The sequence below is a fragment of the Rhinolophus sinicus genome, linkage group LG01 (assembly GCF_036562045.2).
Source record: "Rhinolophus sinicus isolate RSC01 linkage group LG01, ASM3656204v1, whole genome shotgun sequence".
Classification (NCBI taxonomy): domain Eukaryota; kingdom Metazoa; phylum Chordata; class Mammalia; order Chiroptera; family Rhinolophidae; genus Rhinolophus; species Rhinolophus sinicus.
In genome coordinates this window covers 153,274,820-153,302,170 of record NC_133751.1, presented here as the reverse complement: position 1 = coordinate 153,302,170, position 27,351 = coordinate 153,274,820, and the positions used below count along the sequence as shown (strand labels likewise).

The window sequence follows — 27,351 nt, the reverse complement described above, 5'->3', positions numbered from 1 at the left end:
AAATCCAACTAAGCTTGCTTGGGAAGCTTCTTTTGGGCCTTCTACGGGCTACAATTAATCCCCATAACTTGCTTGAGATTCATGACAAATAAGTCTGGGGAATTATAAGTACATCCATGCTGCATTGCCTTCTCCATTCCTTGGCATTGCTTTTTGGACACTTTCCAACAATACAGTGTATCTGAGCATTCCAGGGCAAAATAACAGAGACAGTTAGGTATAGTCCACTTGAAGCATGTAGGAAGTAGAAAGGCAGAGATACAGACTGGAATAAATATGGAAAAACTCTAGAACACCTAGAACCACTAGGGACATTCTAACTGGGGAAGTTGGAGCCCTGTATAGAAACCATAAGAGCACAATGCCCAATAAAACTTTCTGTGATGATGGAAATGTTTTATATCCATGCTAATATAGTAACCACTAGCCACATGGATCGTGAACTTGAAATATAGCTAGTGTGACTAAGAAATGAATTTTTAATTTTAATTTTAATTAATTGAAATTAAAAACCATATGTGGCTAGTGACTCCATAATGGACAACGCAGCACTATAAAATAGAACGCATGCACATGAGATATGCAAGAATATGATATGGTACACAAAGTCCACAGCTGTGGAAACTAGAGGAGCTGTGATTATTATGTCACTGTAATCAAGTCTGAACGAAGAGGGTTTACTTTCAGACTAAGATACTAGAAAGGGAGGTATTATAATAACCCAGGTAGGAAGTGGCAGGGTTAGGTGGTCAGTGAAAAGTGAAAAGAGAAACTTAGAGATGAAGGTGAATGAGCAGGATAAATTCAACTACCAGAGAGGATTTTCCATCACTAAACACAAGGTGTTGTCATTGAAAATGTAGGGGCTTTGGGTAAGAAGTTGATCTATGTGGAGGGTAAGCTCTGACTTGGGCATTTTGAGGGAGTTGAAGAAAACCTAGGTGGAAGTTTTTAGAATGAGTTGAAATTTGGGGTCAGAACTTAGGTAAAATGGTAAGATTTGAGATAAATATGTCAGTATTATCTATGTAGAGTCAAAAATTGAAATAAAACAAAAGAGAAAACTGAATCTGAATATGCACAGCAAGAAATTCAGAGAATTGAAAAGAAGTACTAAAACCAGAAAAAGCAGATTATTTTCCTGTTTATTAAATTTTAAAATTTTGTATGTGATGACCTGCTATGTCCCTCCTCTCTGGTTGCACTCTCCAGCAGCTGTCAGGTTTCAAAAAATTCTTATAGTTAGAGTTTTTCTATAGATTTTGGTTTTATTAATTAAAGAATTAACTTTGCCTTCTAATAAGTATTACAATTTTTTTAAAAAGGTGTTTTGTTTTGTTTTTGTTTGTTTTCCGAAATCTCTCTCTCTCTCTTTTTTTTTGCTTTAAATATCTCTAAATACATTTTTGGGGGTCAGGTTTTACTAAATTCACCTCTGTTTCCACCCCAAGTCTCTGAAAGAAGAAAGAAATATAATCCTTCTTTTTACTATCAAATCAGCCATTGTTGATTGTTTTCACTTCTTTACGAAGCTCCTTGTTAGTACACCAAGTTACTTATCCATTAGACTAGAACACTTCAGCTTGTTCTAAACTCTATTAAACAAATAAGCATAATACAAAAAACTAGATTCCTCAGCATTTGAGAGTAAGGTCTCTGGACTCATCCTGTTTGGGTTACATTTCTTTTTCAACCACTTCTTCACAGAGTTAGGTATACTTCACAGACAAGAAGGGTATACTAAGCCCCTGTTTTCTTATCTGCATAATGGTGATGTTGACCTACTTTAATTCACAGAGTAGTTATGAGAAAGCTAAGAGAGAAAATATATGTAAAGTGTAGTCTATTCCTGGCACACAATAAATATTCAATAACATTTTAATTACATTTATTCAAAATATGTATTTTATTTATGTGATATTTTATCAAAAGTAAAATGACATCACTATTTTATGTACCTCTAAGAAAGGGGGAAATCCTGACAAACTGAAATGCCATTGACTCTAAGAAACATGTCAATTTCAAAGATGTTAACATGTTGAAAAAATATGTATCTTAGAATTGAGGATATATGGTAGTGTTTGTGGCACTGAAAGTTCAAAAGTTGTGGTGATTTCTATGATTGTCTAGGATCCATTCATACCAGAAACACAGCAGTGAGATCCTGTATGAAAATGGACAGCATGAATCCAGAGAGCATTCAGAGAGCAGTATTTTAATATTGTGGTTATGGCTAGGGTTCGAATCCCTGCTCTATTTACTTACCAAGTCATTTCATGTCTCTACCCTGTAGCTGTAAAATGGGAATAATGATAATTCTTATCTCCTAAGGTGGTTGTGAGTATTAAATGGCAGCCATGCCCACGAAACCCTTAGCACAGTGCCTGGTAAATATTCAGGGCTCAATAGTTACCACTTGCCACCATTGGCAGCCGCACAGTGCCTCTTCCTCTAGAGGTCTAGGGGCAGACCAGTGTTAGGATGGCGTGAGGAATTCAGGGATAACCTCAAAAATGTATGGGCCCTGCAAAAAATGCTATATCTATAAACCAGAGAGCACACCTGAACTATATCTCAGGAAAAACACAATAGATGGTCCTGTATTAATAAGTGTTAGAGACACTGACACATACGTCCTGCAACCTCTCAAATTTATTTACCTTTAAATATGAAATACTTAAAGAATATGTATTAGTGTGTGCATGCATATGCGTGTGTGTGTGCGCGCGCGCGTGTGGTTAAGAGAGAGAGAGAAAAAGAGAGAGAGAGACAGAGAGAAAGAAAGAAAGGGAAATTTGTCTGTGGAACTCCTGGTTTATGTTTGTTGTCGTTGTTTCAGAGCTTGAATTTCCTTTCCTATGAAAATCTCAAACATATTTCAAGACACAAGGAAAAAATTGCTCCTAACACTCAAGAATAAAGGTAAAAAAGGTAGAGGTTCGATCTTAAATTATAAAATCATTATGATTAGAAATGGAAATATCTTAAAATATCTTTATCAGTAATTAAAAAAATTCTGATTTCAAAGTTGAAATCAGAATATTTTGATTAATTTAAATGCATGCTCCTGACATGTTTCCACAAATGAGGGGGTGGGAGATAGGAAAGAGAACTGCATGTATTATGATGCATTACCGTGCTTAAGAGCAATTTGTCTCATGGCATCCAATAAATGACTTACTCATTGACATAAAACAAGTTAGTATACTATTAAGTATCATAAATCATCATATCTGGTAACTGGTGTAGATGAGAAACATTAATGGAGCTTGAATTTGTTTCAGGTGTTTGGAACTCATTGCATTCCTCTCCCCTACACATTAAACAGATAGAGAAATATTTTTTTCCAAGTAGGAAAATGTGTTAACCATTTGTTTTCCATACACAGTATAGCGAGTGCTAAACAAATGTTAAAATAAATGTACAGTTCAGTGTCTAAAGGTTGGTTGATGTCCAGGAAGAGTGTACCAGGATGGCTGTACCTGTTGTTAGAGCCACATCCATTCTGAATTGTCAGGGCCTGCACTACGCTCCATACTAAATATCTTGAATTTCAACCCTGACAAAAGATTCCAGACTTTTAAGTTCAGATAAAAAACGTCCTCTGAGAAATGAAAAAAGGAAACTACATTAAAGGAGATTTTATCGTTATGAACCCTAGGGCTAGGACAACGGAGCCTATGGAGTTAATTGGGCCATCAGAGGACCTAGCCCCAAACAGAAGGAAAAGAAACTTTAGGAGCAATTGGGGAATCCATCAAAAGACAGTATATTATATCCTCTCCAGAAGAGGATGAGCATTTTGGAGGGGCTGGCAATGTATTACAGACATTGAAGCGTGCTGTCAAATCAGTATTAGAAAGGCAATAGTTATACCTCCTGGAGTTTGAGTTCCAAATAAGAGATACTATGAGTTTCTTAAATGTGAGGCAATGACTTGGAAGGACTGTGGTCAAGACAGAACCAAGGGTCTAACCAATAACAACAACAATAAAAACAAGGTAAGAGCTCTACTCCTGAAAACGTAGCGAAACTCAGTGAGTGGAAATGGGATGTAAATTTCAAGCAGATCTAACCATAGGCTGTCCATATACTCAGTTTCTGAACTACTGATTAGGCTTTTAATATTCTCTTTGCTAAGAAAATAATTAATTGCAGAGATCCTGAAACTATAGGCAGAGATTAAATGACTGAAACTTCCAAGGTTTTAAACGTATAGGGCTAAGGAGCTAAGGATCACATTCTTCAAGGGGATATGAGAATAATATATTGTTCTAATATAATTAATAATAATAATAAAGGCTTGGAAAAATCGGAAGAAAAGAGACCATAATTCTCTACTCCACAGTGCTAAAGCCTCAACAACGATCATAACAATTATTTAACTATTCGTTTTGAAATAACTTTAGACTTACAGAAATGTTGCAGAAATAATACAGAGAATTTCCACATACCATTTGTCCATCTTTCCCTCAGCATTTTATTTAACCATAGTGCAATTTTGAAACCAGAAAATAATCAGACATTAGTAGAATTTTGCCGGTTTTCCACTAATGCTGGGAAAATTTTCTTTTCTGGTCCAAGATTCAATAGCAGATCCCATCCTCACTTTAGTCATCAAATCTGCAGTCTATGGCAGTGACTCCCGAACTATGGCAGTTTTTAGTATTTGTCCAACATGGCCTTACCACTTTTGAAAGCAATGACCTGTTATTTATGGAACAACGCCCTATATAGATTTATCTGATTTTTTTCACGAATAAATTGAGATTACATAATTTTGGCAAGAATACCACAGGTGTAACGCTTTGTTCTTCACAGTACATCATTTCAGGAGGTACAAGATACTGATATGTCTTATTACTAATGATATTAATTTGACCACTTAGTTAAATTGGTTTCTTCCAGGTTTTTCGACAGCAAATGGAAGTTTATCTGTCTGGGTGTTATTGAAGGAATTCCTATGTTGACATTTTTCAGGGCAGCCTTTGGATTGCTGGTGGACTTTTAGTGATTGGAGTGTCATCTCCATGGCCCTTGGTGGGGTCAAAAGCCCTGAATAAAGACCACAATTCTCGCTATTTAATCATCCTTCCCAATGTGTTTTACCAACGTTTTTTTCTATATGTCTCCCTTTGGCTTATCTCGATGGTGAGAGGATTCTCCTAGAGAATGTGGTTGAGTATGAAAATCAGCAATGGGAGGATAAGGAAGGAGAAAAAGAGTCATGCATGGAACTCACTGAATTGATTCAGTCAGTAAGTAGAAATGTTGGGTAAACGTCTATGGAAGACAGGATAGGAAAAAGAAAGTGGGTTCATAACAGAGGCAGCAGAGGTGGTATTGATATTCTTGTAACACAGGGGTGAAACCCCCCCACTAGTCTTTCAAGTAAAATGTCAAAGAATGCCATGAACTGATTGACAGCAGTTTTTCCAGTTGAAAGTGAGTCAATATTGCTTAACATCTTTCTGTGGTTATTGGCACGACATTCTTTAACAATGTCATACTGTGACTACATGTATATAGTTATGAGACACAAATGAAATGAGATGGCAGATTCCTCTGGAATTCTTAAAGGCCATGCAAATGTGTTCAGTTGGGAATTTTACCATCAGATCACAGACATATTTTTTTTTTCCAACTAATATTGAACACTGGACAGGAGGCAGTAAAATAGCAAACATATAAGTGGGTGAAATGAAGAACCAAAGAACACTAATGTTACTTGAAAAAGACAAATTATTCCACTAAGAAAAAGCTGCATACAATATATATAGCCTATCCTTGTGGTGTTGTGTGTGTGTGTGTGTGTGTGTGTGTGTCTTTGTGTGTAAATACAATAAACACTTTTATACCCTGTAAGTCTCACCTCTTTTGGATTTTGAGTCCTTAAATGCCAGTGACTTTTTCTATTAATTGGAAAAGACAATGAATGTGGCAAATATATGTCTGTCTAGGGTTTTAATAAAGCTTTGAAAACTGTAATTTAATAAACTGTAGCTCTTTGTCTCATCATCTCAAAATGGGATTGTACCTAAGGGTGGAAAGTTTCATAAATATCTGCTCCACCAAATGTTCAATGAAAGCCCCTCTTAGTGGGGTCTCTACAAAAGACTGTTATTGTCAGGCTTGAAATAAAAGATTCAAGTTCATTGAGATTAAATATTTTCCCCAAGGACACATACTGAGTTACAGAAATCATATCAGAGAAAAATAGAAGAAATATTAATTTGGTGCTATTTTGGTGCTATTCCTTAAATTTCATTTGGTGCTGCCTCTTAAATACCTTTTCTTCTACAGGTGTTATATAATTTTATCTTCACAAAATCTTGTGCTGTATTAATTTCCTCATTTTATGTTTGTGAAAATTAAGAATTAATGATATGAAATAACTCCTTCAAATGTATACAGTGAGGAAGTAGCTGAGCCAAGTTTCCCAGCTGACCCTTAGTCATCAAATATTATGCTTATAGGCTATGATGAAATAAAAATTATGATTCTATGTAGTATGTCCTCTAACACAAAAATGTAGTGATCTTTCTCAGCAAACTATTTCAGCTTTACAAAAAACTATTTGCTCATTTTCTTAAACAAAGAAAAAACAACATTTTATTTCTTCAGACTTGTCAAACTCTTCTCATAGAAAATAAACTATTTAGCTTTATATCTTTGAGAGTTTGGTACACAGATTTTTAGTAATAACCCTCCAGAGTATAATAGCCTCTGTGTTGTTAAATGCTTTTACAAAATACATCATGCTGGATAGAAACTAGTCAGAAACATTGATGAGAAGAAGGTAGAAGATGAAGTTTCAGAATGCTGTGACAGAAGTAACTACCTGAAAAGTTGTGATTTCTGCTCTGAGATTAGAAATAAATTAATCCGCAAGTCCCCACATGACTGAGTTTAAGAATCAAATGTAACTTCAAGCATCTAATGAAGTAATTTTATAGAGGAAGCCAAACTGCAAGCCGTGATTTACCTGTGTTTTTAAAGGCCTGATTTTATACAGAACTAAAAAGAAGGAGACGACAAATTGTTCATTAAAAAAAAAAAAAAAAAAAAACAATCGGAGGCTTTGATTAGAGGTTATAAAAATAACATATTCTGGAAACTACATCATATTTAATCTTTTATATCCTGTTTAATTATTGATGCACATGTAGGTCCTTCAATGGGATTAAGGGACTGCCTTGTATATTCATGTTTTCCTTCAAGTCTCCAATCATGCAAGAGATGAAATCAATGCATTCTAAGGCAACATAACTAGGATGTGGTAATTGTGCTTCCTTTCCTTGATCAAGTTAAGCTGGTGTCTGAACGGGCTTTGTCAACCTAAGACCTAAGTAAATGATAGAAACAGTCTCTATTGGGGCATTAGGTAAATTCAACCTGACTGCACAACTGTGTGGGGTTTTGGGGAAAAATTATAATTATCCATTGAAAACACAGGAAGTTATTAAATAATCTCTGAAAATCAGACAATTTGCTATTTGGAATCTAAAGACCTGAATGGAATAAAGACAAATTAAATTATTTCACTAAATCAAGAAACCCTTTATTTATACTGGGATCATAGTGAAGGCTGAAGGGATCCTATGGGGGCACTTCTCAGTGGCCCCACTGTCCCACTCTATGGACAGCAACTGGAAGCTTAAAAGAAGAAGGAATTTATGGTGATGGAAGGAGAACTGACTCTGGGTGGTGAACACACAATGTGATATATAGATGACGTATTACAGATTTGTACACCTGAAACCTATGTAATTTACTAACAATTGTCACCTCAATAAACTTTAATTTAAAAAAAGAAGGAATTTACACTGCCTTGTTCTGTTCCAAATTAGTCTATATACAGCTCCTATCTAGCCAGAATTAAGTACATGTATATTCATGTCCCACAAAAACTATAACACCCATAGAAGAAACATATGAATGTAAGTATGTGTATCCCATAAGCTTTTTGTATTTATTTGTTTATTTATATTCTTTATAAAATCTTTCTTTCCCTCTTCTTCTTTTCCTTCCTCCCTTTGCTTCCCTCTCTTCTCCCTTTTTTGTGCCTTCCTTTCATCCATCCTTCCTCCCTTCCTTCCTTCTTTCCCCCAACTCCCTCTCCTGAGAAATTAACTCTTTTGACTACGTGTTGCAAATATAATACAAATCATCCAAAACTAAGATTTATTAGTGTTTTTTGATGTCTTAAAATTACAAGCTTTCTTACCATCAACTACAAATAGAAGAAAGTCAAAGACCTGCTTTTGAAATATGGGAATATGTTCCTCAGGGAAGAATAAAGGAAAACTCCAAAATCATATACTACCTATTTCTTAACATGTTATAAAGAACCTACAATATAACTGTATTAGTTTCCTATTACTGCTATAACAAGTTACCACAAACTTAGTGGCTTAAAACAACACACATATATTATCATCCAATTTCAGAGGTCAAAGTCTGAAATCAGATTCACTGGACTTAATTCAAGGTATATCTATGCTAAGTGTTTCCCAGTTCCTAGACTTTCAACTGAAAAATAGTATAAAGCTATAAACAAAAGAATTATACCTATAAAATAAAAAAAGAGGTAAATAAAATTCTCAAATTAGGGATTGCAAGTGGCTGCATTTTTTGAGAAATCCTCTAGTTTCAATGTAACCTCATAAATATAACTTCATATCCTTCATTCTGATTAAACAAAATAGAGTCATTTGATATACAAGAATGTTCTCATTGTAACTATTATATACATCCGAATAGGAAAACTGGGAGCAAGTATTAGCAAAATAATTTATTCTGAAAATTTTTCTACTTCTGTAAAGCCTTGTATGAAGGCCGATTATCCATTAACAAGACTAGGACTGTACCTTCCTGGTAACTGTCACTAGGTAAAAAATTAACAAAGCATGCAGTTTGCTTTCCAATGGGAAACCTGAGATCATTTATTAATTATTTATGAAATTCAACTATAATTTCTTATGTAGAGGCCCTAATGAGTGTAATAAATTCAAGCAATTCCAGTTTAAACCATGGTTGCTTTTAACTGACAACAGAAGTACATATAAATGTGGTCTTCATTAATGATGTTGCTAATCCTGTTTTCTGCATTTGATTAAATGACCCCTTTAGTTACTAGACATATTTTATATGTGACATTATAGTATACCGTAATCACTGAGGCATGATCATCAAGTATTGCAAAATATTCCACACTCTGTGCTTAATGATTTAACTATATTATCAACAGTTCTTACAAGATCCCTATAAAGTAGCCGATGAAGACATTTGCATTCACAGGGTTAAGTGTCATGCAGCTAGAGAAGTAAATGGAAGGTTTTTAGGATTAAAATCTAGGTCACTGTGGTTCGAAAGCCATCACGTGTTCCATTTCACCATCATTACTGATAAATCCTCACTGAGCTCTAGCTAAACACAGCACCATTTGTTAGATGTTTGAAGTACAAAGAGTGGTAAGAAATTGTCCTTGCCTATAAGGAACTTACAACCTAGTTGTGGAAACAAGGCACGTATATAAGAAAACATCAGCATGAGAGGACCTATCAGAGCTGTCTCAGTGAGAGTGAAAGGAGGTCAAGTCCCCATAGGAACAGACTATAGAGAAAGTCCATAATAGAGGATGCCGCATTTCACACCATATTATATGGTTGCTTCAGGACATCTGTCTAGAGTACAGGTGAGGGGGAAAAATATGACACACTTAGAAATAAATGGCAGGCTAGGCAAGCTGCCTAGCGTGTCAACTGTAAACGTCGACTCTCAATCAGAGGCTCCTTACCTTTCGACCGTACTCAGCTGGTCCAGGTGGTCTGTTTCCACTCCCAGGAGCCTCAAACACACTCCTCAGCTCATCAAGGGCGATGGAGAAGCGCTCGATCCTGCGCCGACCACTCGAGGAGTCCTCCCGCAGCACTTCTGGCTGGCTGTATTTCCTGAAGCTGTCACTCTTGTCCTCAGGGCTCTTCTCTTCAAGCTCTGAGCTCAATATCTCTTCTCCCACGCTGGGCGGCAGACTTGGGGCATCTGGAAGTCCAGGTGCTGACACCAGCTGTGGTTCAGGTTCAAGCAATTTGCTTTCTCGAGGCTGGAAGAGCCTGCAACGACTGCCCCCAGGACAACACTCCCTTTTCTGGTAATCACTGGATTCCCATTTCTGCCTCAGGAGGTTCAGGGAGCCCTTCTGCATGGGGAAGGTGGGCGGCTCCGGGTCGTCCTGTAATATCAAAAGTACTGTATTCAAAGACCTGCTCAAGTGTGTGAGTCATGTTCAAAACACTGTGTTTAAGAGTGCCAGCTCTTGGGATTTGTGTTTCAACGTAGAAATCCAGCTTTGCTCTATAATTCCTGGCTCCTGACTTGATACTACAATGGTATGTCAGTTCACCTAGAATTAGGTTATAGAGAGGACTGATTTGTACAGCCACGTGTTGGAGGAGGTCATTGAGAGGATGTGACCACTGGTTGACCGGCAAGCTGGATGCAGGCAGTCAGAGGCTCCTCACCGCCTCCCATCTTGGAATGTGTGTTCTGCCCACCATTAAGCACTAGGGGCCATTTAAAAGCAGTAACCTTGAGAGAGCAATGTGTTGTTCATATCATCCAACTATATACTGAAACTATTAAGACCTCTGTGCAAACATTTACGATTTTGGTGGGCAGGTGCAGGGATTTTGTGTCCTGTGGCCACTTAAAACAAGTCTCATATAAAGGTTTCCTCTCATTAAAACCACCATCTACCAATCTACAGAGTCTACCTTTGTCTTCAATTTCACTTTGTCCTACTCAGTGTATGGGAGCCGGTTTCAAATTTCACCCAAGAAACTCCTGAGGTTGGGAACCAACACAGGGACATTTGAAAATAAGAGGCAAAAACTAGGGAAAAAAAAACATACATTATTTTCTTCTCTTTTCCTTTGATGTTAAATCAGCTAAAAAGTATTTACAATGTAAAACTTGAACAACGGTCATTTATTTTCTAGTATATTCTGAGAAAAGAGCAATTTAACAAGTCTAAGCTTAAAGAAAGGGGTGTAATTTTTCAAGATTTCCTTTGAAATTAGTGGTTTCTGCAAATGTCTTACTTCAGAAGTAATAGATTAATAGCTAATAGTTATTAAGTTTTTGCTGTAAGACAAATCCTTTGATAATAACTTTATATGTATATCTCATTTTAATTCCAAGATTATCACAATGAGTTAGTAGCTACTATTATTAATATTTTCCATGTAAAGAAATTAGAAGTAATACACTCAGGGTTCTGAGTGACAGAGTTTAGATTTGAATTACATCTGTGTGACCCCAGAATCTGCTCACTTAACCACTAGAGTCTAATGTCCAATTCACATCTTACTTTTTTTTTTTTTTAATTTTGAGGTTAGTAGGAAAAGGGTCAAATGGCAAAGAGTAGTCCTAGTAGACATATAAATACACACGCAAATCATAGGAAGCAAGGGTTACACACTAACATGGCATTTTGCCATAGTAATAGCTACTTTCTGTTCTAACCCAGAGATTCTACACTGCAAATTTGGGGCTTTAAAACATAAATTTTTATCTTGACGGATGATGCATTTTATTGGAAAAGTACTAGCCCAGTGGGTATGACAAACAGTCTCACTTAAATTAAGGCCTGGAAGTATTGCAAAGGTCACCTAATATAGTGGCTCCAGACTTCTTTGCAAACCACATTATAAAAAACAATTTATGCATTGGGACTTGGTGCATATACGACATTAATAAACATATAGATAAAAGAACAGACTTGTTTTTATTAAACAATACTTTCCCTTACTATGTGAAATGTCAGGTGTTATTTTCTATTCTGACGTCCTTCACTTTAAAAAAAAAAAAAGTGTTTGCTATCCACTAAATTGATTTAATGGTCTACTAATGGTTCATGGATTGCTGGCTAGCTCTATACTTGAGTGGGAGTTCAATCCCAGATTGGATTTTATTAACTGTGTAATCTTGCAAAAGGTTCATTGATAAAATGGATTTTATATACATCATTGCTTTGTTTTGAAGAATACATTAGATAATGCGTATAAAATTTCTAGTGTGTATTAGACCCCTCAATAGTTGTTAATTCCATTCCTAGCCCCATCATCACCGGCTAACACAATATCATTTTAATCACGCAAGTATTTATGCTACACATGAGCCTCTTGTAGGAGTGCTTGGGAGAAGAAAGAGGCTTTTTAAAGCCACAAATCCAGGCTGAACAGACTGAAATATCTGGCTTTAATAATATTGCTAATTAATAAGTTTGGATTATTCACTTATTATAAAAAGTCTCATTAAAACAGTAGAACAAAAACAAGACCTGAATATCTGTTTGGGAAACTGATCAGCATATGTTGAGAATTTAATCAACATACGCTGGAAATGTCTGTGTCTCATGTGTAAATGGACCTCAGAAAAGATCTTATTAACAAAGGAATGGTTGAGACATTTTCACAGCTGGTAATAGTGACCTCATGAGGTTACTTAATGAAAGAATTTTTTTCTGAGCCAACGTTACATAGCTAGGAATGAAAAGCTAAGAGGAAGAAAAATTGGCAAGTTGGGGAGGAAAACCATTTTACTACTATAGAAAAGGAGTTTCTAATATTTAAGACTGATTTGGAACTCCTCGTTCTAGATTAAGATGGAACAAACATACTTTTCTCTATTTATTCTACTAAAAACAGCTTAAAACCCTGAAAATTATATATTAAAAACTAAAAGTACTTTGAAAGGTAGAAAGAAAGTAGACTGCCTGTGGACTTTGAAACTTGAGGAACAATATGGTGGTGAATTCTTTGGGTTTTCCTTAGACTTATATGTCTAGAATTTGTTGCTGGAAGAGCCAGTAATCCAGACTCCAACGGGAATGTAGAAAATTCCCCATGAAAAGCCTGCTTTCTTTAGCCAAAGAAATGGGAAAGGGGCAACTTAGGACCACAGTATGTGTGGGTTTTCCTCCCCCCACATCAACCAGTTTTCAAACATTCTGGACTCCAGCTAGGCGTTCTACAATTCAGTCCAATTCTGACACTAATAACCTGGCATTAGCACAGATTCCAAAGGTTAAGGTCTCAGTTCCACAAGAGTGTCCCCTACCTTCAGAGACAAGTCACAAATCCCAGGTTACACGTGTACCTCTGACCAAATGGCTATAAACTGGGGGTTCATAATTCCCCTACTGAGGTTTGATAATTTGCTAGACTGACACTCAGTATTCAGGAAGGCATGAAACTTCCATTTACCAGTTTATTGCAAAAGATACAACTCAGGAATAGCCAAACGGAGGAGAAGCAGAGGGCAAAGTAAGGGGGTGAGCATGCAGACCTTCCATGCCCTCTCCAGGTGTGCTACCCTCTCAGCACCTGGATGTATGCACCAACCTAGAAGCTCTCCTAATCCCATCCTTTAGGGGTTTCACTGGAAGTTTCATTACATAGGCACAATTGATTAAATCACTAGCAATCTGAGATTAACTCCATCTCCAGGCCCTCCCCTCCTGGGAGAGCAGAGGGTGGATTCAAAGTTCCAACCTTCTAATTATGCTTTGGTCTTTCTGGTGACTAACTCCCTTTGTGAAGCTATCTAGGGCCCCCTGCCACTAGTCCTCCATCCCATTAGCCTACAAAAGCATTCCTATCACTCCAGTGATTCTAAGAATTTTGAGTTGTACGCCAGGAATTAGGAATAAAAATCAAATATGACAAACAACATGAACATTTTTGACTTTATACCTCACTGTCCCCTTCCGCTCTCACCACATGCATGGTATCAGAGATGACTGAATGGGGTGCCAGGATTATCATTCCCCCTCAAAGGTAATGAGGCCTGTCTCCCAGAGATCAGTGGAAGCCCTATGGGGACCCTGGACTTCTGCACCACCTAGTGGTTAGTAAGGAGACATTTCTCCCCTCCCTTGCTTACATTAGAGGACACGGAGTTGGCTGCTTGAACTTTCACCATCTTCGATGTTGGTGAGGCCTCTCTTCCGTCAGTGGTGTCAGTGGAGGCCACGTGGGTATCACGGAGCTGGGGAGTCGCCCCCTTCCCAGCCAGCCAGGATTATATGCATGAAATCCCATCTCAGGTCACCTAACAGTAATGGATCACCCCTTTCCAGGGAATCAAATCAGGCTAATTGGGAAAATGGACCTCTGCCTTCACTTTAGCAATAATAAGACATCTCCTGCCTTCATCTTCTAAAACAGATTTAAGATCCAAAGTTCATAACAGGATTGTCCAAATGTTCAGGATAGGACTGAAAATCATTGGTCATACCAAGACCCAGGAAAACCTAACCTTGAAGGAGAAAAACACAATTAACAGACACCAACCCTGAGATGACTTGGATATTCAGAATTCATCTGACAAGAATTTTAATGTCATCATCATAAAATTGCTTCAATTAGTTATTACAAACAAGCTTGAAAAAAAAGTTTAAATGGCAAAGGCTTAGCAAATGCAAGATATACAGAAGAACCAAATAGAAATTTTAGAATTGAGATTAAAATAACCAGAATAACTCATTGGATGTTCTCAGCAGAATGGACAGGGCAAAAGAAAAGGACCAATGAACTTGAAGATAAATGATAGAAATTGCCCAATGTGAACAACAGAGAAAATACAGCTTAAAAAAAAAGGAATAGAACTTCAGGGACCAGTGAGACAATAACAAAAGATCTAATATTAATGTCATTGGAGTCCCAGAAGAAGAGGAGAAAGATGATGGTACTGAAAAATCATTTAAAAAAAATCATGGCTGAAAATTTCCCAAATTTGGCAAAGAACATAAACCTATAGATTTAAACAGCAGAGCTAACTTCTGAGAATACATCAAAATAGAATTTCAGAAAACAAAAACAAACAAACAAACAAAAATATTGAAGGCAGTGAGGAAGAAATGACACCTTATCTATAGGGAAAAACAACTTTCATGACAGTGGAGATCTCATTAGAAACTTGGGAGGCCACAAGGAAGTGGCACAATATTTTTCAAGTGCTAAAAGAAACTGCCAGCCCCAAATTCTATTTCTATCAAAGTTATCCTTCAGGAATGAAAGGAAAAGGATGGCATTCTCAAAGAAAATCTAACAATTCATGGCTACCAAAATTACTCTTAAAAGAATGGGTAAGGAAGTTCTTGAAATACAAAGGAAATTATAAAGAAACACTCTTGGAACATCAGGAATGAAGAAAGAATAATAGAAAGAGCAAAATCTTGTATAAAAGCACTAAACTTTCTGCTCTTGAACTTTCTTAATTATGGTTGATGTTTGAAGCAAGAAGTATATAACATTGATATGATGATTCTCAATATATGAAAAGGAGTTATTTGAGATGATTTTATTATAAACTAGGAAGGGTAAAGGGATAATGAAGGTAAAGTTTCTACACTTCACTCAAACTGGCTATGTGTTGACACCAATAGACTGTGGTAAGTTACATACATACAATGTGATATCTAGAAACCCGCCCCCCCCAAAAAAAAATCCATCATATATGAGATACATTAAAAAATACTACAGATAAACCAAAATGGACTCCAAGAAATATTCAAGTAACTCACAGAAGGCATGGTAAAGGAAAGAGAGAGAAAAATTGAAACAAACACAAAACAAACTAAAATGGTAGGCCTAAGCCCTATAGAGTCATGAGTGGAAAAATGATGTTTGGGTTAAGAATGCACAGCATATATGATGGTGGTCCCATAGATTATAATGGAGCTGGGAAATTCCTTGTGCTTAGTGATGTCATAACTGTAGGAATGTCATAGAGTAATGCATTACTCACATGTTTGTGGTGATGCTGGTATAAACAAACCTACTGAGCTGCCAGTCTGATAAAAGGAGAGCACATACAATTATGGTCAGCATGTGATACTTGATAATGATAATAAATGACTATGATACTGGTTTATATATTTACTATTATTGTTTTAGAGTGTACTCTTTCTACTTATAAAAAAAGTTTGCCGCAAAATAGTATGCTGTGTTATTTTATCAGCAGTTTCATGCATCTTGCATTTACCATGTCTTTTGATTGTATCATTTTCTCTTGTATTTGATTTAATCTCGTGTTGTTTTGTACAGTAACATGTTATACAGGCCTGTAGCCTGGGAGCAATAGGCTATATGTATCATATAGCCTAGGTGTGTAGTGGGCTCTACCATCTAGGTTTGTGTACGTGCATTCGATGATGTTCGCACTGCTACAAACTTGCCTAACAATGCATTTCTCAGAACATACCTATACGTTTGGTTAACCAGTGCATGACTGTAACATCAATTATTACATAAAATGTAAATGATCTAAAATCAATTAAAAGACATTGCAGAAGAGATAAAAATCATTCTTTAATGTATATATGAAAGGGTATTATGATGAGTGAAAAAAGCCAATCTCAAAAGGTCACATACTATATAATTGCATTTACATAATATTCTTGAGATGAAAAAAATTACAGGTAGTATGTAGAACAGATTAATAGTTGCCAAGAGTTATGAATGTGGGGTTTGGGGTGGGTTTGAAGGGAGATCTGTGTGAGGATGGAAAAATTCTGCATCTCAGTTGCAATTGTTACAATAGAAGTGTAACAATTTACACATGTAATAAAATGGCATACAATTATATATACACATTGTATCAATGTCAATTTCTGGTTGGATAATGGAATGTGTTATGTATGATATAACTATTCAAGGAAACTGGGTAAAGATATCTCTGCACTGTTTTCAACTTCCTACAAATGTATAATTATTTCAAAATAAAACGTTAAAAACTAAACAACTACACAAGTGGTTTGGTACTCATTCCTCCAGGTTTTATTCCACTTGGAGGGGAGGGTGAGAAACAGACACCAGTACCAGCACTCATGTTGTATAGTGACACAGGGTGGGAAGGCCCTCTGAAGCACAGGCCACCATTCTAAATGATACTAAATCACATACTTGTGTCAGTTGTCGCTTTGTCAGTTTATTGCCTCTCAACTCCAACTACACCCTTCAATATATGCTCCATGATGCAAAACTGAATCCCTTTAAGCATTTCTCCTTTAAAGTGAATACAATGTTTCGCTTTCTCAGTAGGGGGCACTGGAGGAATACTGCAGGAGGAAGAGCTTCCTGAAATTACTGCCTGGTGTCAGGGGGTTATGGATGTGAGAACAGCCAGTGGAGCCTGCCCAGCCACAGGCATTGAATGCCACCCATCTATGATTTGACAGCTTTGTCCTAGGGATAATGTTTCCACAGCCCTCTCAACATGGAAACAAATCCTATAACTGCCTGTGGCCTGAAGGTTCACACAGGGAGCAGCCGTTGGATTCTGCAAGTTTCTGAGTAGCCTGCCAGGGTCCCAGGAGATGAACACAAATCAGCTGCTCCCTCTGCCAGCCCCTGCATAGCCCCTGTACTCTGACAGCCTCTTGCTCAGACAGGCGCTCTGACTCCCACTGCATGGCTTTACCACCAGCTGCTAATCACTTGCTCAGTCTGCACCCTGGAGAGTGGCCTATTGCTTGTCTAGAAATGCCAGACCTGACTCTAGGTGATGAACACACAATGGGATTTATAGATGATGTAATACAGAATTGTACACCTGAAATCTATGTAATTTTACTAACAATTGTCACCTCAATAAATTTAATTTAAAAAAAAAAAAAGAAAAAGAAATGCCAGACCAGCTCCAGCCTGGCTAACCCAGCAAGCTTCTTTGCTGTCTGGGGGCTGAATCACACCTCCTCCAAGAAGGTCTGAATCCTTTGCAGGTTTGTCCTTCCTTGGTGACTCCCTTGGCCCCAGGAAACCATGTAGTATTTCCGTCTATATTATGGTTACACTTTCATTGTGGTTGTTAATTCTATACATTAAACTTCTCCTGTTTAACTTCCTACCGTGTTTCCCCAAAAATAAGACCTAGCATAATATAATTAATATACTATAATATCAGGTCTTATATTAATTTTTGCTCCAAAAGACGCATTAGATCTGATTGTCCGGCTAGAACTTATTTTTGGGGAAACAGGGTATATGGTTTCCATTTCATGAATAGACCTAGGCTGCCATAATACTCGTTTAACAAGAGATATTTACTCTCTAATTCCAACAGTAAGTCATGCTAACACATGGTTTCAGTATTGTCACGATGACGCATGTCACTGTCCCTCTTATTATAAAGTGTGCTGCCATGTCACATGTGGTTGGGAGAAACACTCTTTCCTATACTCCCAAGCCAGGCAATGACAACCAGCATGGCAGACAGCAGCATTTCCCTAATGTTCCCTTGAACTCTGGTCTTCCACGGTGTACTTCAGAAAAAATTACAGCAGGAATTATCTAACCATGTTTAACAAATTTAATATTAATACCATCTGAGAGAACTACAATGTGCACTTACTTCCATTTTAAAGGCTCTGAAGTCTTTCTGACAAAAAGAAGTCCAACTAATTTAATGTCGCTCTAAACTTATTTAATAGAAGAATTTTTATCGTAAAGTGCCTGTAACATCCTCAGATGTTGTCTTCAATCAAAGTCATTTTGATAAATGCTGACATCAGGCAAAAATCCTCGATTATAAAAGGCAAGACTCAGATTCCTTCTTTATATATACATACATAGATATATGAAATTGAATAATTATTCACCTCAGTCATGCCTTTGACAAGTTTTTTAAAAAGCATTTATATTAATTATATTTAACAAATATCTTGTTTGCATTTTTATTTTATTAAAAAATAGCTGGCATCTGTTAAAGACCACATGATAAGCTGAAACATTCATGCATAAAATGAGAAGACTTTCCCAGCATCCAGGGAATTGCATAATTAGTCAGAATCTGGTTGAAACTGAAGAAGCTAACTGTATATTTTATAATAAAAATGTCATTTAATTAAAAACTGGGTTGAAATGAAGATTCCCAAGGTAATCTCCCTGTGACCATGCTGCCAATTGGTTACAGCATCCCCTTTTTCACAATCAGTGAGACAAACTTTGATTCATGTTGGATTTACTTCTGTTCACACATCCCGAAGCCTATTGCTGGGTGTGGTGGGGCCTGCCTGCCCCTTTCTCCAGCCACCCAGGTGAGCAATGCTCAAGAACAACTTGAGTTCAGGGATTTTGGACTTTGGTTTCCTCTGTCAAATGAGTGCTTTCCCTGAGCTAGGCATCAATCACTATGTTGAGTCAGTGAGGCTGAGATGGTAGCCAGGTAGGCTGAGGTGCAGTAAAACTGAAAAGTGTCCATAGAAGCTACAGGATTAACTGATGACCTGGAAAAAAGCATCAGGACATAACACAACCAATGGTGGCATTTCTATAGAAATGAGTGCTGTTTTGCACTGTCACATATGACACATAAAATGTTTTGGTCTAACTTAAATAAATTAACTCTATATTTTTCCTTGTTTAGGGGATGATTGTGGTAACTTAAGAGATTTTTCAACCAAGATTCCCCTCCATCATCCTCTGTCTCTAGGATTTAACCATTCTGTCCTTTCAGTCTCATGTATTCCTTTTTTTTTTTTTTCCTCTCTCTCCTCTAACAGGACCTTTGCAAATGCTGTTTCTTCTGCTTCAGTACTCTTCCCTCATCTGTCCTCCTGGTATCTCCTAATTATGCTTCTTGTCTCAACTTGAGGCATGGCTTCCTCAGAGAATCAGTCCTGACTTTTGAAAGATGTTATAGCTCACTATTTAATAAGCATTTTTGGTAATTTAAAGGAACGTGATCTGAAATCCATACCCTGAGAAACACTAATAAAGAGAGTAATTGTTTGCCTGGACAGACAGAAAAATTCTGCCAATATTTAGTATATACATAAAAACTGACGTTCACATTAGGATTCTAAAGACTTCAGTTCATGTTGCTGCCAGGCGATCTGCTATCTCATGTGAAAGAGTATCCGGTGTGTAGAGGGAGAATTTTTAAGCAAGAAAAAGAAAGCCTTATCTAAAACTAAGTAGTCAATATAGTAGTAAAAACTGGATTCTTACAAAAGTGTCCTTGTATCTTGTGATCTCTGTAATTGTAAGAATTAACTCCTGCCTCTTTTATTGTACCATTGAATTTATTTCTAATTATAACAACAATATAAAGTTTGTAGCCCATTCATAAAACAAGAACAACAACGATGATTTTGTCTGTCAAGCACACCAATCTGCTCAAAGAAAAATTAAGTCTGAGTGACTCTTGGTGAGAAGAAAAATTATCAAACGCTTTCCAGTTCGACTGGAATTCCCAGAAGTCAAATTTTAAATGAGCTTTGTAAATAGTCTCATATGGTTGATTTACAAAGACTTCTTGTAAATCATAATTCTTGTTTCTTGTATTTGAAGACATGCTTTGCATTGAGTACCCTTTTCTCCTAAGAGTGTTTCAAATTTAAAGCAGAGTTATTTATCAACCTGAAATACATGTCTAAATCTAAGAAATACATGATTATTACACAATGATAGCAAGTGAAAAGTTTTAAACAGCCTGATACATAGCAAGAGTGACAAAAGTGCTAACACCTTTGACCTATATTTCCAAAAAGGAAAATTTATCCTAAACAAAAAACTTAATTGAAGAACATTCTTTATATGCAAATGTTTGTCCCTGGCAGTATTTTTATAGTCATTTAAAAAAACTCTAAAGTTCAAAGCAAGAGGAGTATTTTAATAAATCATAGTCTAGTCACAAAATAAAATTAGGTTGCCAGGTGAACTAGTAAATATGAAGAAAACATAGAAATATTGAAATAAATTTACAGTATGAGATTAAGCAAAGAAATACACAGAATTGAATGTATTTCATTATTTTAAAATGCACGCATATGTTCAAAATCTGAAAGCATTTTAAAAAATGAAAATAACTATGTTAGTGTATTGGGATTTGAGGCAGTTGGCATTTACACTTTTGAAGAAAATATAAATATTGTCTTTAGTAGCATTAAACTTCCATAGAAGAAAAAATAATGCCTTTTAAAACAATTATGATTTTTTCTGTAATATTTTTAAATTTCCCACCCACCTATTACTCTAATATTTATAGCATCAAATTCCAATATTCTCAGTTTTCACTAAGCAGAGAATGACCACTGAAGGTAATTCAAACCCAAGAGTCAGTTTACTGCAGTCATCTCTGTTTTAAATTACAGCACTACCAAACCCTCCCTAGAATCATCATGTGATCCCTTTTCCCCTCTGGTGGTTCATATATACAGAGGGTGCCAAAAAATGTATACACATTTTAAAAGAAAAAAACTGTATTAAAATGATGCTGATGGTAACCACTTTGAGCACCTCTTGTAATTGCAGAAGTCAAACGTGACTTGAATTCATCTTTTATTATTGGTATATATTGAGCATTACAATTTCAAAACAGTTTTTTCCTTTCTTAAAATGTGTATACATTTTTTGGCACTGTCTGTATATTTATTTATAATGTTTCTATGCAATGATACCTGAGCCTGACTGCAAGTGATGTCATTTCCATTGCTCTAAAATCATGGCACTCTTTGTCAAGTAACCTGCCAAAGGTTATTTTGGAAAAGAATACAAATTCAGCTCCAGGAACTTGAGAAGCCTCCTTAAAATATTTCCTATGGGAACCTGGATGGAAAGCCTTTTGCCAGATGAAGGCAGGTGGAGTTCTACAGGAGGCTATTTAACCCTGTTTCGCTCTATTCAATCATCTATTTTGAAGTTCTGAAAATGCAGCATGCAGCAGAGGGCCTGGATTTCCAGACAGAGCTGTTTCATACAATAATCAATAAACAAATTCATTTTGTTGTTGTTTTTTTGAAAAACCAACAAATGCTTGTTTCCATTCTCATTATTTTTACTGGTTTCTATATAATCTCTAATTTCCCAAAACCCACCACCCTCTTAATCATTGCATTTCAGAGATCAGTGTCTCATGCAGCCCTTTCAAAAAAAAAAAAAAATCAGATATAATTTAGCAATTTCATACAAACTAAAGTTAGGGCTTTTTGTTGTTGTTGTTGTTAACTGAAATGAAGGCTCTACCAGGGCAGCTGGATGGCTCTGTTAGAGCGTGAGCTCTTAACAACAGGGTTACCGGTTCGATCCCATATGGGGCAGTGAGCTGCACACACCCCCACAACTAGACTGAAGACAGTGAGCTGCCATAGGGGCGGCCGGATGGCTCAGTTGGTTAGAGAGCGAGCTGTCAACAACAAAGTTGCTGGTTCAATTCCCACATGGGATGGTGGGCTGGCGCCCCCTGCAACTAAGATTGAAAAAGGCAACTGGATTTGGAGCTGAGCTGTGCCCTCCACAACTAGATGGAAGAACAACTACTCGGAGTTGATGGGCTCTGGAGAAACACACTGTTACCCAATATTCCCCAATAAGAAAGTAAAATAAAATTTAAAAATATAAAATATAAAAATGTATAAAAAATATAAAATATAAAAAATAAATTCAAAAATAAAAAAGACATCAGAGTGGAATAAAAATATATTATGGAAAAGAACTTTTTTTAATGTAGATGTCTCATCGTTGTAACTAGAGCTATATACCTGGAATGGAAAAAAAAATTTTGCAAATTAACTTGAGCCTCCTTTAAAACAGTAGCTAATGATCCTCACAAGATGACAGAACATAAGATTGTGAGGTGTATCAGGATCAGCAAGCTGCAGTTTCAAACTACAAAAAAAACAAAAGGTTTCAAAGAACCTGCCAAATTTATGTTGTCATTGAGCCAGGTCCTCCGCCAAGGAAATCCTCACTCTTGCAGCTGTTGAAAGCAAGTGAAGGTTAGGGAAATAAGTTCAACTAGCACCTTCCAAAAAGGGTAAGAATCCAAAGCATTAGGTTTATAACACTAATAATTAGTGTGATTTAATTTATGTGTCTATTCTGGTTACATTTTCTATTATCAAGTACCAGTATTTTTGTTGTGATTGTGAAATATTCTAAGACAACACTCTTTTTCTTTTTTTCCCCAGAGAAAAAATCCTAAAGGCAATAACAAAATGTTTGTCAAAAAATTAATTGATCATTTTGGGGAGGGAAAATTTTAATTAGTTTTGGTAAACAGTTGCTGAACATCTACCTGACAAGAATGTGAAGGAAATGAGTTAAGAGTTTCAAATAAATGGATATATATATATATATATATATATATATATATATATATATATATATATATAACTAAAGCTTTAATAATAAATGTTGCCAATTCCATTATTTTTTTTCTGTCTATTCTAACTTCATCAAAACAGATTTTCAATTAGTTTTTCTTCTGAAACTGCACCTAAAATTACTACATTACTTAATTTGCCACTAATAAGTTGCATGCATAATTCAATACATGAAGAACAAGATAGTAATAATGCATTTGTTTATTTTCCTTTCTTTTACCTCCTCATTCACATTTATTAAGAGAACTGGCAAAGCTCCTTGCTAAGACAAATTATTGAAAGAATTTATGAAATTGTATATTTGCAATAAGCTTATCTTACCGCCATGTCCTTTTCTGTCAAGTTCCTGTTCTGTGACTCGGCTACCACAGTTACATATCCATTAGAGGAAAACACAAATTTAACAGTTCTTTAACTCACTGATCTCATCTAACTAATGAACATCAAGCATGATGGACATACGTCGCTAGATAGCGGTTACAGGACACCAAATCTCTCATAGCTCTGGGAGCTACATTATTTAGTAAGTCATGGAAGAGAGAAGTGCACTTTCGACCATAACCTCTGCTTGTGCTGGGTACTCAGCTTACAAGGTTTACCAGGTAAAGGCTGATTGAAGCAGCTTTTGTTTCCAAAGTCTATAGAACAAAAACCCATCCTTAGTCAAAGGACTGATCTCATAGCATCCCAGGAAACTGCAGGATGTGGATAATTAGTGTTTAATAAAGCAAGATTCATTAAATGTTCTGTGGATTATCCCACATAGGCTGGGTACCAGACAATACCTGCTATTTAGCGCAAAACTGATATTCTGTCACATAGGCAAGCTTCTACCGCTCTCATGTACAGAATACACCTGCAGGAAAACAACCATCCCAAACCTGCTCTTATAAGGTTTAAAATATGAATCTCAATGTTAATAATAAAACAGAAAAACAAAGTTTAAAATTTACTGTGAGAAACTGCCAAAGGATTAGAAAAGATAAGTTCTGCCTTCAAAGGTTTATAGTCTGATCAAATGGGCTGCTTCTTACCTTTATGCACAAACATCACCTGAGATGCTGTTAACACTGCAGATTCCAAAGGCCCCGATTCAACAGGTCTGGAATGTGACCTGGGAATCTGTTTTCTTACAAAGCACCACAAGTGTTTCTGATACCTGAAGCCCCTGGACCCCAAATTAAAAAAAAAAACCACAACACCAAAACTTTGCTACATCAACAGAAATATCAATGAACTGGAGAAGACACAACAGCATTCATCAATTCCATAAATGCTTGTGGATAGCTTACTCTGGGAAAGGTGCTATGTTAAGTACTTATAAAGCATTTATAAAACAACATGTAAAAACAGAAAATAGCAAGTGTTAGTGAAAGTACGAGAAAGTGGAACCCTTGTACATTGCTGGAGGTTATGTAAAATGACACAGCTGTTCTAGAAGACAGTATGGTGGTTCCTCAAAAAATTAAATGTACAATGACCATGTTATTCCAGCAATTCTACTACAGGGTAGTATATTCCTAAAAAGAATTGAAAGCAGGAACTCAAACAAGTATTTGTCTCCCTATGTTCATAGCTGTATATTCACAATAGCCAAAAGGTGGAAGCAAACCAGAAGTCACAGAATAAATGGATAAACAAAATGTACTATATACATCCAATTAAAGATTATTCAGCCTTAAAAAAGGAAATTCCTGCTCATGCTATTACATGGATGACATTATATACTAAGTGAAAGAAGTCAGTCACAAAAGGACAAATATTGTACTATTCCATTTACGTGAGTTATCTAGAATTTATAATAGTCAAAATTATAGACAGAATATTGAACAGTGGTTGCTGGGGGCTGAGAGGAGAGGAGAAGGAAGAGTTATTGTTTAATGGGTACAGTTCAGTTTGGGAGTTTGGAATAATGAGAAAATTCTGGAGATGGACGGTGGTGATGATTGCACACTAAGGTGAATGTACTTAATGCTACTGATCTGTACACTTAAAAATGGCTAATGTGGTAAGTTTTATGTTATATGTATTTTTTAGTACAATAAAAAAATACAGGAAAACATGCCATCAAAAGTCATGTAAATAGTAATCAGAAAGCATAGAAAGTATACTGGTATACTGGTAAATGACTTGTGGTAAAATAAATTAAAACAGGTTTCTTGGTGAAGAGAATTTTTGAACTGGTGTTGAAGGAGAGACCCAATCCTAGGTGCTTCCCCCCCTGCAGGGCCCCTTCTGTGCCCTGACCTCAAACACACACAAATCAAGGCGAAACGGAAATTTGGTAATTCATTATGTAATGTAAATATCAGCCCACCTGAAACATGACAATAGAATCTGATATTGCTTAAATTCTGTAAATAAGGAGGCAAATGAATATCTCAGGGTTTTTCCTTAGGCAATGAACAACAAAAACATCCAAATCACCTTCTTATTCAATAATTGAACACTATGCAGACTGAGAGCAGTGCAATAAGGATGGATGTGATAATATGGACTCAAAGGTCCTCTTGCCTGTGCGCATCCAATCCAAAAACAAAACAAAAAAGACACAAGCAGGAGTTTGCAGCAAAGAAAGTAAAGGTTTGTTTAAGGAAATGGCGCCCAGCCCGGAGACACAGGTGAGCTACTGCTCTCAAAAACCTGGCTCACCGATGGCCTCTCGTAGCCAGGTTATATAAGGGGAAACAATCATTATCTATGGTTACTATGGGAGCTGGGGCCGTGGGCTCTCCTGATTGGTCGGGGCTGAGGCAGGGAGCCGCAGATCATGGCTCCAGGTCCTGCTGTCAGTCATGACATTGTTCTGTCTGGTTCCCAGGGGATGCTCTCCGTGGGGCCCGTTCCACTTTCATGAGTCCCGAGCTGAAACACAACTGAGGCCAAGGAGTTATCTTTGTTTGACTAAAACCTTATTCTAGTTTAAGGTTTGGTTCTTGGTCATGGTTGACAGACCTGAAGCTTTATTCTTAAGTGAGTTTGATTCTGACCAGAACCCAGTGTCCTAAGGGCTTAGTGATTAAAAGGAGAGGACATACAGTATATGTACAGGTAGGAGGCGCTGGGGGAAAGAATGCTAGTGAGTCACAGTTCTATCAGGGTAACCCAAGCTTGGATTGAAGCAGAATGCATGCCAAGGAAATGAAGTTTATGCGCGGTTACACTGCTTATAGTGAAGAAGCAAAGAATATAGAACTGGGACTCAGCCTATAGAGATTGTTGCCCTAGATCTTTTTTTATTCAGCCACCACATGGCCTTGAACTACAGTTTCTCAAGGATGAAATGGGACTCATAATTCCCTGACCTGAGATAGTTGTATAGATCACTTTTTAGAGGGAATACGTGGAACTTGGACAGTGTTTCACAATATCAGAAATGCATTCAATAGAGACATCTCTTGCAAACATAACACTAACATCAATCAAAACATACTTAAAACTTTCCTCAAAGGTTATCAATTAATTTTGAATTTACAAAATTGAATTAATTTTGAATTTTCAGTGGAGACTGACTCTCTGTTAAAGATGGATTTGATCTTCCCAAATAAAGTCTGTCTAAGTCAAAGGATTAAATGGAATTGGATGGTTTAAATTATGAAACTTCTAGAAATGCTGAGATGACAGCCACTTGTCCAAAGTGGCAAATGTGTACCGAAATATATTCAGTCAAGTCACTGGTCTTTCAGGGATTTGCTTTCTTTACACGTTTATAAATTGGGTTGTCCTTTATAGAGTTTTGGGTTCAAACAATATTCCCCAGTCCATTCCCTGAACACCATGGTGATAGTAGAAAGTTCATAAATTCTTTGCTTTTACATTTTCAGGAACCCTCAGCCTCAGAGGTGAGTCCAACACTCTAGATCGCACTCTGTGGAACTGACTCATGTGATGAGGGTCCACAACGAAGTACCCCTGGAAGAAGTCATGAAGTTGCTCGGGATGAGGCTGGGTGAATCCTTGGGGAAAAGATGCACTTGTCAGAAAAGTGCATCTCACCTGTTGCAGTGGGCAACGCTGTCCACAACGGTTTGGTCCCCAATTTAATGACTGGTACAAATGAGTTCTGCTCTGCTCTGGTCCAAATGAGTTCCAGGCTCAAGCCCATTCCCATCAATTCTTTGGAGGAAAGGCATTTCCAAGAAGTATTCTGATTAGAACAGGGTCCTCAGAACAACTTTGCT

The 27,351-nt window shown here is 36.7% G+C and overlaps 1 protein-coding gene across 2 annotated transcripts in view; it reads right to left on the bottom strand.

Annotated features, from left to right (window-relative positions):
- Positions 1 to 23,598, bottom strand: part of XIRP2 (xin actin binding repeat containing 2) — a 269,500-nt gene extending 245,902 nt beyond the window's left edge. For both annotated transcript variants that reach the window (XM_074337389.1, XM_074337396.1), the window contains exons 1-2: positions 23,492 to 23,598; positions 9,800 to 10,234 (exon numbers count right to left, since the gene is read on the bottom strand). In XM_074337389.1, the coding sequence (XP_074193490.1) occupies positions 9,800 to 10,234; positions 23,492 to 23,497 (441 nt within the window). In that variant the 5' untranslated portion in view covers positions 23,498 to 23,598. The remainder of the gene's footprint in view (positions 1 to 9,799; positions 10,235 to 23,491) is intronic.
- Positions 23,599 to 27,351: the final 3,753 nt, after the last annotated feature.